Below are 12750 nucleotides of genomic sequence, written 5' to 3' on the forward strand. Positions count from 1 at the left end.
CCGCTGTCGGTAAGAAAAAGTGACTCTAACGTCTAAGATGAAGACAGAGAAGATTCTTAAGTGAGAGACGGAAAATATTCAAAGACTGAAAAGAGGACTATAGGATGAGTTCCCCAGAGGGAGACGATACTGTGGCAAAACAAAATAAAACGAACAACAACAAAAACCCAGGGAAAATATGTGCCTGTTAAATTAAGTCAAGGAAAGCTAAAACTCGAATTTAGTTATCGCAGGCTAAGGGGTTTTCTTTTTTGTCTTTCCCTTTCTTTCTTCCCTTCACACGCTGTATTTTTATAGTTTCTATACACTGTTTCCTGTTTTTACTCTTGTTTTTCCCACTAGTTTCCTAGCAAAGCTTATTTTGAAAGATTCCAGGCTAGTTTCTGCTGAACCAGGGGGATTTGTCCATACCTCAGCCAACATAGCTAAGAAGTGAGGGTGTCTCTGGGGACCAGGTGTGGTGGCAGCAGAATGATGGGGGGAGAGAGTGTGGACAGCTGCAATGGCTGAGCCTTTCCCGCCCCCGGTTTTCCCTTACATAGACTAATGAGAAATCCATATGTTACAGGACAAAAATGTAGTGTTTCTTGCCCATTTTCCCATTTTGGTCCAAATCCTTGTTCCTGACTTTCTGGTACCAACCATAACATAAAACTCTCGTGTTCTAGCATATGCAGAACACAGTTTATGGAACTGCCAGACTTTTTTTCCTTAAAATCCTTGCTTTCAGGGTGACTGTTTCTTGACCTACTGACCAACTAGCTTCTTTTTTTCAATTACATAAACAGGATGGAATGGTGGAAAGTGAAAGAGCTGAGAAAAGCAGCTGTTTCAAGGAGGACTATTCATTCATTCGACAAAGGCTTATTGAGCACCAACCATTCATTCAGTCGACATCTACTGGGTGCCTACTAGGAGTAAACTGCCATGCTGAGGACACAGAGGTAACAAAACCCAGTCCTTGCCATCCAGCTCTCTCTGATGCTAGGATGTGAGACAAGTGAGCAGATGTCACACTGCACGATGAACAAGCAGAGGGAAGCAGGGGGTGTGTGCTAAGATTGGAACTACTTCCTGAGGAGTGACTTCTGAGCTGAAACCTGAGGGCTGAGGAAGTCAGTCAAGCTGAACTAGTAGTGGGAGCTGCAGGGTTCCTGGTAACCGTCAGACCTGCGGGACTATGGGCAGTATGGGGCCAAGTGGGGCTAGAGAGGGCGGGAGCAGAGCACAAAGGGCCTCGTACTCATGCTGAGAAACCTAGAGTTTATTCTGTAGATCACTATGGATCCTGTACATCAAAAGGGGCCATTTTGCTCCTCCAACTCACAGGGATATTTGTCAATGTCTGGACTGGGTGGTGGGTAAGTTACCAGCATCTAGTAACTAGAGGCCAGGGATGCTGTTAAATATCCTACAACGACAGGAGGAACCCCCAACCCCCAGAAAGAATTAGCTGGCTCCAAATGTCGATCGTGCTTAAATTGAGGAACCCTGGTGTTGATGGGAGTAACTGAGGAAGGTTTAGGGAGAAGGGATGGGATCCTATTTCCATTTTAGGAAGATCACTCTGGCAGCACCCTGGAGAACTAATAGGATCATAGTCAAGAGTGGAGGTACAAAGATCAGGTAAGAGGTTGTGCTCAGAGAATCTGTGGTCCTAAGAAAGTGGCAGTAAAGGTGAGAGGCAGTTTTAAAAAGTCTTTAAGATATAAAATCTTTAAAACTGACCAGTATAACAGGGGAAGGGCAGTGATTGTCATTGTCGTTCAGCTGCTCAGTCGTGTCCGACTCCTCGTGACCCGTGGATGGTAGCCCACCAGGCTCCTTTGTCCATGGAATTTTCCAGGCAAGAATACTGGAATGGGTTGTCTTGGACTGCAAAGTGATCCAACCAGTCCACCCTAAAGGAGATCAGTCCTGGGTGTTCATTGGAAGGACTGATGTTGAAGCTGAAACTCCAATACTTTGGCCACCTGATGTGAAGAGCTGCCTCATTTGAAAAGACCCTGATGCTGGGAGGGATTGGGGACAGGAGGAGAAGGGCACGACAGAGGATGAGATGGTTGGATGGCATCACCGACTCGATGGACATGGTTTGGGTAGACTCCGGGAGTTGGTGATGGACAGGGAGGCCTGGTGTGCTGCAGTTCATGGGGTTGCAAAGAGTCAGACACGACTGAGCGACTGAACTGAACTGAAAGGACCTTCCCGACTCAGGGATTGAACCTGTGTCTCTTGCATCTCCTGCAATGGCAGGCAGATTCTTTTCCACTGTGCCATCTGGCAAGCCCAAAGGACAGTGATACCATTCCCCCAAAAAAGGACTTAAGGAAGAAGCATATATTGGAAAACATTATGTATTCTGTTTGGGGCATTTTGAAAATGAGGTATCTGTGGGTTATCCAAAATGGAAGTGGCAAGCTGGATATCTAGGGGGTCTGCAGACCAAGAGAGATTTCTGAACTAGAAAAAACAAGATTTGGGGGTTGTCAGCATGCAGGCAGCAGGGGAAGCCATGGGAATGACAGAATCACCACTGGAGAATGTACAGGCTGAGGGGGAAAAATCCCCAACGTTTATGGTCAGGTGCAGAAAAGCACTGTGGGTGAAACTTGCAAGAGGCCACAAGAAAGTGGGTCATGAGAATTAAAGAGGAGTTTCAGGAAGAAGGGAATGGTCAACAGCGATTGATGCTGTCAAGTCAGAGAACAGGAGATCAAATATGAACAAGTGAACAAGAATGCAGGTCAAGGAAGAGAAAACAGAAAAGTGCATTTGGACTGAATGAACCAACAGTGGTTGATGACCCTGCTGGGTGCCGTTACGGTAAACTGACACCAAGAAAAGCGAAAAAGCAAGTTAAGTGTATGAGAAGGGAGCATAGTAGCCAGTTGGGTCTTTTTTTTTTTTTCCTTCAGAGTCGCTAAGGAGTAGTTTTTGTTGTCTGAAGGAAGGAGAGGTTCGAGGATGTTTATAAACAAATGGGCTGAATAAAAGGCTGAAAATGAGGCGAGAAGTTATGAAAACGAGGGAGTAGGAGAAGATGAGGCCCAGAGCCCAGGCGGAACGTGCAGCTTTGGAAATATATTTAAGATAATGAAATAAGGGGACTTGCCTGGTGGTCCAGTGGTTGAGACTGCGTGCTTTCAATGCAGGGGGGTGGGTTTGATCCCTGGTTGGGGGAAAAAGGATCCCACAGGCCCTGTGGTGCAGCCAATAAGTAATGAAATAAGATAGGTGGTCATGATGAAGGTTCAACGGGAGGGAGGAGGGAGAAAGTTGAGAAAGTTCATGTTTGTGGTATTAGTACAGGCTCTTTGAAAGCAACCAAAAGTGTCAGAGGCCCTTTGAGGGCTTACATCTCTAGGGAGGGTCGAAAGAAAATACCCTCAACTAGATAGATAGCAGATAGATAGATAGATACCCTGCCTAGATAGCAGGTAGTCAGCTATCTAGTTTAACTTCTAGTCAGCTTTCAAGACCCAGCACAAGCACATCTTCCAGGAAGATTCCTCCTCTGGGGAGTGCAGCCAGATAGAAATCTCTTCCCTGCCTAGACTGTCACAGCACTTTGTACCGTTTACACCCCTCACTGCCTGCACTGGGACAGAGGCTCTACCTGTGTACCTGGTACAGGGCCTTGCGCCAGCGTGAGAGGAGTTAAGTACTGCCAGATGCATGGAGGTGGTCCTGAGACCTGAGCCACATGCAGTGTGAGTGCTAGTGCCCTGTGGGCAGCACTGACATCAAGGGCTGGAGGAACCTGGAACAGAGAGAGCTCTCACACTGGGGGTGACACAGGAGACTGAATGGAAGAAATGGCACTGGAGCTGTGTTTCAAGGGTTGAACTTCTGTGGATAACAAAATGGGGAAAACGGATGGAAAAAGTATTCTAAGTGGAAGAAATTATAATAGCAAGGACACTTTTAAAAGCATGTTTGCATGAGTGCTAAGTCACTTCAGTCGTGTCTGATTCTTTGCTACCCTATGGACTGCAGCACGCCAGGCACCTCTGTCTATGGGATTCTCCAGGCAAGAATACTGGAGTGGGTTGCAATACCCTCCTCCAGGGGATCTTCCCAACACAGGGATCGAACCCGAGTCTCTTATGTTTCCTGCATTGGCAGGTGGGTTCTTTACCACTAGCACCACCTGGGAAGCCCCAAAAGCATGTTGAGAGAACAGCAAACTGTTCTATTTGCTGGAGAAGACCCAACGATAATAAAGGTAATTGCTGCTAACATTTACTGAGCACTTAACTGTGTTGTCAGGCACTCAGCTAAGCATTTCTCCCCATTCTCTCCTTTAATCCTCACAACCACCACTAAAGTAGATACTAGTGTTAGCCTCATTCTACATATTAGGAAACGGGAATAAAGAGGTGAAGTGACTTTCTGAGGTTAGCTGGTAAGAGTGATAGAACCTGGAATTAAACTGGACAGTCTGGCTCTAGAACGTGAACTCTTACTCTACTGCACAGCCTCATTCAGGCAGCGGTTCTGAATATGGGGTCCATGGATGGAACTTAGGAGGTCCATGAGTCCCATGAATCTGTATGTAAAAACTTCGAGTGTATGTGCATTTTTCTAGGGGAAGCGTCCTTGATTTTCACCAAATTTTCAAAGGGGTCTATCACCAAATGGTTAAGAATCACAGGTATATAGAATCCTATGCCGTAAGGTTGGACATGGATACAGAAGCACCAGGTGGAAACCCCTGAATTTACAATAGCAAGGTCTGAGGGTCTGGACTAGCCCTGGAGATGATGGAAGATATCAGAAACACTGAAATATGAGCCAGACAATCAAAGGAGTATTTTGGCAGATCACTATTACATGCAAGGTAAGACCATGTATTTGTGAATACATGGATGTTGGGGAAGAAGGGAAAAGAATGAGATGTCAACAGTGGGGTTTTTCTGCAGGAAAATCACTAAAAAAAATGAGGGAGATTGTCTGAATCACAGGTCACTCAAAAACGAATAAGCTTTTCTGACTTCCCACTTCTTTTCAAATGAAATTCACAAGGTTGTTCACATTAAAATGACAATGTATGATTTACAATTAAGGACTTAAAAAAAATTCCATTACATATTTTGTTCAGAATTTCTCTACTTATCTCATTTGCATAAAGAGAAAATCAATAAAATGAAGGCACTAGGTATCAATTTTAAAAGAGATTTTTTTTTTTAATCGGAGTTTTAATCTGGTCCAATTCTGCTGATCTTAAACACCAGCCTGGACCCACGTTGCATGTGCAGCAGCCCTTACTCTGCCAGCAGCTACCACCTGTGGTAGACTGTATTTTTCAAGATGGCCACAACAGGATTTCCCAGCCCACTTACGCTGTGATGTTGACACTCCTCCCAATGAGGGGTGGGGACCTATGTTCTTTCTCCTTGAATTTGGGTGGGCATGTGACTGATGGAGGTGATGCCACAGGACTTCTGAGCTGGATCATAAAAGACAACACAGCTTTCACCTGGTTCTTCTGAGACACTTGTTCTTGGGACCCAGCTCACACCACAGGGAAGGCCAAGTCACATGGAAAAGGTCGTATGTAGGTGGCATGGCTGACAGCACCAGCTGAGGTCCCAGCAACAGACTATATCAGCAATCTGATGTGAAAAAAGCCTTCAGGATAACTTTAGACCCAGTTTCTGTCTGTCTGCAAAACCACATGAGAGAGCCCAAGTAATTGCCAAGTTGAACCTAGTCAGCCTCTAGAACTTGACCAATAATAATATCAAGTTATTACATCTCCTACACACTCTCTCTCTTCTGGGGGCTTTATGTCCTTACAATAGTATCCTTTTAATGAGGTTTTTACTGAGGTTTTGGAAGGGAGTGCATTTGTTCAATACACTGTCTTCACCCAGTAGGTCATGATCCTACCTTCTTCAGTTTGTTGTTGTTCTAAGCCACTAAATACTGAGAAAACTCATGACAAACCAACAGATAATTGGAACGCCATCTCACCCTTTTTACTTTCTAGCTAACCTCCTTGTTTTATTTATATTTTTTGGCTGTGCCATGCAGCATGTGGGATCTTAATTCCCTGACCAGGGATTGAACCTGTGCAGAATGCAGGAATGAACCTTGCAGTTGAAGTGCAGAATCTTAACCACTGGCCTGCCAGGGAAGTCCCTCTAGCTATGCTCCTTGTTGGTGGGGGGGACCCCTAAACTAAGTAACTGCATCTTACTCTTCCATCCGTTGCCATGTGGCCACTGTCCGCATCATTCTACTATGGTTCCTGGAGGAGCTAGCCAATGTCAGAGATCCCCTACTGCTAAATATAAGCTACTTTTCAGCCTCTAACTCACATGACCTTTCTGCACAGTGTTATATAGTCCCATCTTCTTCAGTTTTCACTTGACTTCAATAATGGCTCTCTCCTGATTCTCCAATGACTCATGGATCCTTCTCTTAGCCATTTAAACACTGTCTTCCCTAGGATTCCATCTTCTTAATCTGTAAGTTCTCTGTGGGCCATTTAGCCTTAATTCTATTTACATGCTTCTAATTTCCAAATAGTGAACTCTAGCCTTGACTTCTTGGAGAAGGCAATGGCACCCCACTCCAGTACTCTTGCCTGGAAAATCCCATGGACGGAGGAGCCTGGTAGGCTGCAGTCCATGGGGTCGCTAAGAGTCAGACACGACTGAGTGACTTCACTTTCACTTTTCATATTCATGCACTGGAGACGGAAATGGTAACCCACTCCAGTATTCTTGCCTGGAGAATCCCAGGGACAGAGGAGCCTAGTGGGTTGCCATCTATGGGGTCGCACAGAGTTGGACACAACTGAAGTGACTTAGCAGCAGCAGCAGCAGCAGCAGCCTTGACTTCTCCCAGCTGAGATATATTCATTTACTCACTTAACAAATATTTAAAGAACAATTGTGTGCCAGGCAGTGGCACAGTACAGACAAGATCCCTATCATTTCTTGTAGATGTGCCAGAAATAGACAAGCAAATAAAATAATTACAGATCATGACCTACTGGGTGAAGATAGCATATTAAACAAATGCACTTCCTTCCAAAACCTCAGTAAAAACCTCATTAAAAGGATATTATTTTAAGGACATAAAACCCCCCAAAGAGAGAGCGAGTGTAGGAGAAATGATAACATGTGTTTTTAGAAGTCTAGGAAGCCCATCAACAAGTGAAAATTACTTGATATACTCAAGAAAATTGAAGGGAAAGCCAAGAAAAGTTCTTAAAAGGCCCAGAAATTGATAGCTCCAGGCACCTCCAGAAGTAAAAGGCTGAAATAAGCAAAATTGGTTGAAATTTGAATAAGAAGCTAGTGGATCTTCAAAACCTTTTCATTCTGTGCCACTGGGTGACTGCCCTTCCCTCACCACAGCAGCTATCCATAGAGTTATTTCTTGAAAAGGGTTTTTGGACTTGGGGCGGGATGGTTTCCAGACATAGGGAAAGGCTATCATTACTGAAAATAGGGATATTAAGTGACTGGTGCATACTCATGTTGAAATTTAGCCCCTAACTTTAATTTCTCCAGCAACTCAACTAGGCTTCTACTCTCAGGCTTCCCTGGTAGCTCAGATGGTAAAGAATCTGTCTGCAATAGAGGAAAACCGGGTTCAATCCCTGGGTTGGGAAGATCTCCTGGAAAAGAGAATGGCTACCCACTCCAGTATTCTTGCCTGTAGAATTCCATGGAGAGAGGAGCCTGGAGGGCTACAGTCCATGGGGCTGCAAAGAGTCGGACACAGCTGAACAACATTAAGTGTACAAAAGAATTGTCTTAAAAAATGTATATATGTTAATTAAAAAATACTTTTTTGCTAAAATATGCTAACCATCATCTGAGCTTTAAGCAAGTTGTAGTAGTAACTCAAAGATCACAGAACATCATAACAAACATTAATAAACAGTTTGAAATAATTGTGATAATTACCAAAATGTGACACGGAGACATGAAGTGAGCAAACGCTGTTGGGAAAATGATGCCAAAAGACTTGCTTGATACAGAATTGCACAAACCTTCAATTTCTGAAAATGCAGTATCTGCTAAATGCAATAAAACAAAATACACCTGTACGAATACACATAGTAGCATCATTCATAATAGTCCGAAAATGGAAACAACGAAAGCGTCCATCAATAAAAGAATGCATGAAAAAAAATGTGGCATATCCATGCAAAAGAATATTACTTAGTAATAAAAAGAAATTAAATATCAAAGCATAATACAACATGCATGAGCTTTTAAAACATTATGAAAGATGCTAGTCACATAAGACATTTTGCATAATTCAATTTACATGAAACGTAGAGAACAGGCAAATCCACAGAGACAGAAACAGACAGGAGAGGATTAAGGAGTGATAGCTAGAGGTACGAAGAAGGCAATGGCACCCCACTCCAGTACTCTTGCCTGGAAAATCCCATGGATGGAGGAGCCTGGTAGGCTGCAGTCCATGGGGTCACCAAGAGCCGGACACGACTGAGAGACTTCACTTTCCCTTTTCACTTTCATGCATTGGAGAAGGAAATGGCAACCCACTCCAGTGTTCTTGCCTGGAGAATCCCAGGGATGGGGGAGCCTGGTGGGCTGCTGTCTATGGGGTCGTACTGAAGTGACTTAGCAGCAGCAGCAGCAGCTAGAGGTTACAAAATTTATTTTGGGGGTGATGAAAATGCTCTGAAATTGGTTTCTGTGATGACTGCACAACTCTGTGCAGATACTGTTGTTGTTTAGTTGCTAAGTTGTGTCCAACTTTTTCCGACCCTATGGACTGTAGCCCGCCAGGCTCCTCTGTCCATGGGATTTCCCAGGCAAGAAAACTGGAGAGGGTTGCCAATTCCTACTTCAAGGTATCTTCCTTACCCAGGGATTAAACCTGCATCTCCTGCATTGGCAGGTGACTTCTTTACCACTCAGCCATCTGGGAAGCCCCAGTATCAGTTAGGAAAATGCAAATTAAGACCTGTCCGACTCTTTGCGACCCCATGGACTGTAGCCTACCAGGTTCCTCCGTCCAATGGATTTTCCAGGCAATAATATTGGAGTGGGTTGCCATTTCCTTCTCCAGGAGATCTTCCCGACCCAGGGATTTAAGCCGGGTCTCCTGCATTGTAGGCAGACGCCTTACTGTCTAAGCCACCAGGGAAGTCATCACTACACACCTATTAAAACAACTAAAATAAAAAATGCTTCTAATACTCAATGTTGCCAAGAATGTAAAAACACTGGATTTCTCAAACACTAGGGCTGGGAATGCAAAATGCTACACCCGCTCTGGAAAACTGGTTTGGCAGTTTCTTAAAAAACTTAACAGATGGGACTTTCCGGTGCTTCAGTGGCTAAGACTGTGCTCCCAATGCAGGGTTTAATCCTTGGTCAGGGAACTAGATTCCACATACTGCAACTAGGAGTTTGAATGCTGAAACTAAAAGATCCTGCATTCCACATGCCACAACGAAGACCTTGCACAGCCATATAAATATTTTAAAAAGAAACACACCTAAATATAAGCTTACCATACCACCCAGCAACTGCACTCTTGAGCATCTATCCCAGAGAAATGAAAAGTAACATCCACACAAAGAACTGTACCCCAAAGTTCATATCTCTGTTCTGTTTGTTGCCCAAACAGAAAACAACCAAAATATCCTACAATAGTTTAATGGTTAAACAAACTGGTATACAACCACAGAATACTAATCAGCAATAAAAACGAATGAACTATTGCTACAGGCAACAACATGAATGTGTCTTAACAGTACTATTTTGAGTGAAAAAAGCGAGTCTTAAAAGGTCACAAACTGTACGATTTCCATTTACGTAACATTTTCAAAATTACAGAAATAAGAGGCCACATTAATGGTTGCCAGGGGTTAGGATGGTGAGGAGGAAAGTGGGTGTGACTAGCAATGAGTAGCTTGAGGGAGAGATTTGTGGCGATGGAATAGTTCTCTACCTTGATTGTAAATCAACACTCATGCAAATCTTGATTATATTAAATCTACACATGTGATAAAATAGCTCCAAACTACACACATATTGTACAAATGTCAAATTTCTGCTTTTCATATTGTACTATATTTACATAAAATATAATCATTGAGGGAAACTGGGTATAGGGTACATGGGGTCACTTTGTACTATTTTGGAAACTTCCTGTGAATTTATTTAAAAATAAAGGTTTTTTTAAAAGGACATTAGAGCTCAAATCAGAGTTCTTAAGAATTAACAACATGATGGCAGAAATTAAAAACTCAATAGAAAGACTGGAGGATAAAGTTACATCTTCCAAAGAGAACAAGAAAACAAAGCTGTAGAAAATAGGAGATAAAATTTAAGAAAATTAGGGAACCAGTCATATAGAAGCAATATCAGAATAATGAATTCAAGAGAGGATGGAGAAAATGGAGGACGTGAGTCAACAACAATTTTTAAAAATGTTTACAGAATAGAAAGACATGAGTTTCTGGTGCCTCTCCCCCAAAAAGTGAGAACAAACACTATCAAGAAATATCTTTGTGAAACATCATAATGCTGGTCACAAAGAGAAGATTCTATGAGCTTCCAGAAAGGAACACTCAAGTGGCATACAAAGGAACAGAATGGTTTTGAACGCTCCACAACAAAAAGTGAATGCTTATTAGACAACGATGCAATGTTTCCAATAGACTGATGATTTCTAACCAAGAATTCCATACCTAACTAAGCTCTCAGGCAAATAAACATGAAGGTAAAATAAAATTTTTAGATATGCCTAATGTTGTAGACATAAATTTAAAATATTTATTTCCTATGCAATCTTTCTTAAGAAAACAACTGGCAGTTGTGCTCCATGAAAACAAGCGAGTAAGCTGAACATCTTTATCCAGGACACAAATACGCAACCATAGAGGGCATCCCTGTTTCTCTACCCCTACACTTGTAAGACTATTCATCCTCTTTCTCCCATATTTCTGATCTCATTAATGGCATCAGCACTAATGAGTAGCCCAAGCTCAAAGTCATCCATCACACTCTCATTTCTCAGAGTTAATCATTAAGTCAAGATTATTTTATCCCCTAAGTATTTCTCTCTGACCCTAGTTCCACAGCCTTACTTGAGCTCTGTATCATAACAACCACCTAACCCCAATCTCCCTAGCCCCAGTCCTAGCCCCCTCAAATCCATTGTCTGCAGTGTGATTACAACTACCACCTAAAACACGCAACTGATCATGGCACTGGGCTGCTTAAAACCCCAAAGCTTCTCAAATTCTGACCAGCAGTCAGCAGGCCTTGGTCAAAGTGTTACTCTTCACACCAACCTTCCCTACATCCATGGTAGACATTACAATGGATCATGGCACTCCCCTGCAGAGCCTAAATTCAACCTTTCTCAACAAAGGTGCAACTTTCTCAACAAAACTCATAGACATCCATCATGAGATCAAACAAGCTGCAACTCCAGTTTGTTACACTGGCAAGGCACAGAGGCCCTGCCTCTCTACGAGGTGCTGTCTACCTGAGCGTTTCACATCTCCCTAACTTGGCTCCGGCGGTCCTCTCTGCCTGGGATGTTTCTTCATCTGCCTAGTAATTTGAGACTTCGGATCATCTCCAGGCTACTTCTCTCATTCCCTCAGGTGAGCCCTAGCTTTCTTCTCTGCTCTCCTAACATCTATTCTCCAAACACATTGAACTCAAATTGTTTATAAGTCTTCCTCACTAGACTTAATAAACAGGCCTTGTCTGATTCTCTTTGTATTTCTAGCACCCCCTGCACAGTAGGAATCCAGTAAACATTTGTTGCCGTGAAATGACCCCATATGCAGAGGGCAACTGAGTGTGAAACTGCCAAGTAAGTAAAAGGTCTTAATCGAGGAGGAGGTAAAATTTATGTCATATTTTGCGTCCTTTCCAATTAGCTTAGTCTACTTATTCCTGCTCTTTCTGTATCCCCATAATCAGAAATGATGGTTCCTTTGATTTGGTTCCTTTAGTGTTTTGGGCTTCATCCTGATGTTACTTATTTTTTTAGCTGCCATTCTTAGACTGTAAGCCCTCTGAGGGAAAGGATTGTGTCTTCATGCACTTCGCTTCTTTTGGCGACAAACACAATGAGCCTGTGCGGGATGGTGGCCTATGGGCCGCAGGATAAGGGTCAGGCATTTCATTCCCCCCAGACCCGCCCCACCTCCCTCCCCCTCCAGACCCCTCCTCACACCGCCGCTTCCCGCCTTCCGGACGGCGGAAGTCGCTGGCTACTCTTCCCCGCCCACGTGGAGCCTTTTCCGGTGCGCCCGCCTCCTCCGATTCTCCGATCCGGACCTGGCCCTCACCTCAGGATTCCCAATGTGCCTCCGGACAGACATATTTGCTCCAACCGACCACGCCCGGGGTTCTAGCCTCACCGGTAGCCTCTAACCCTAGCTTCCTACCCCCACAACCCCCGCTCAGCCGCCTCCCTACAACCTCTTCTCCGATTGGCCTGCTTTCCCCTGCCAGCCAATGGATGCCCTGTTTACTCTCTCATTGCAGGGTCAAGGGAGAGTGAGACGCTGCTCAATGGTTGCCAAGGGCAACGCGGGACGCCGGCTGGCGAGGCTCTTTGTGCTCTCGCCTGGGCCTGCAGACTCCAGCCTCCGCGCGGGATGAGGGACGCGGGGGGAGGGGAAGCTGCAGACAGCGCGTGGGCGGCTGCGGAGAGTCGAGGGGGGGAGGGGCTCGAAAGCGTGGAAAAAGCAAGTGTTTCTAGCTAAGGTGGAAGCACAAA

At 44.1% G+C, this 12750-nt stretch overlaps 1 protein-coding gene across 7 annotated transcripts in view; it reads right to left on the minus strand.

Annotated features, from left to right (window-relative positions):
• Nucleotides 1-12413, minus strand: part of CEP41 (centrosomal protein 41) — a 50200-nt gene extending 37787 nt beyond the window's left edge. For 4 of the 7 annotated variants that reach the window (XM_059885473.1, XM_059885472.1, XM_059885475.1 and 1 more), the window contains exon 1: nucleotides 7929-12413. In XM_059885473.1, the coding sequence (XP_059741456.1) occupies nucleotides 7929-8093 (165 nt within the window). In that variant the 5' untranslated portion in view covers nucleotides 8094-12413. The remainder of the gene's footprint in view (nucleotides 1-7928) is intronic. The other 3 variants (XM_024990556.2, XM_010804460.4, NM_001192121.1) reach the window with 2 other exon arrangements.
• Between the last annotated feature and the right edge of the window lie 337 nt (nucleotides 12414-12750).

Source organism: Bos taurus, chromosome 4 (genome assembly GCF_002263795.3).
Source record: "Bos taurus isolate L1 Dominette 01449 registration number 42190680 breed Hereford chromosome 4, ARS-UCD2.0, whole genome shotgun sequence".
In the NCBI taxonomy this organism is placed as follows: Eukaryota; Metazoa; Chordata; class Mammalia; order Artiodactyla; family Bovidae; genus Bos; species Bos taurus.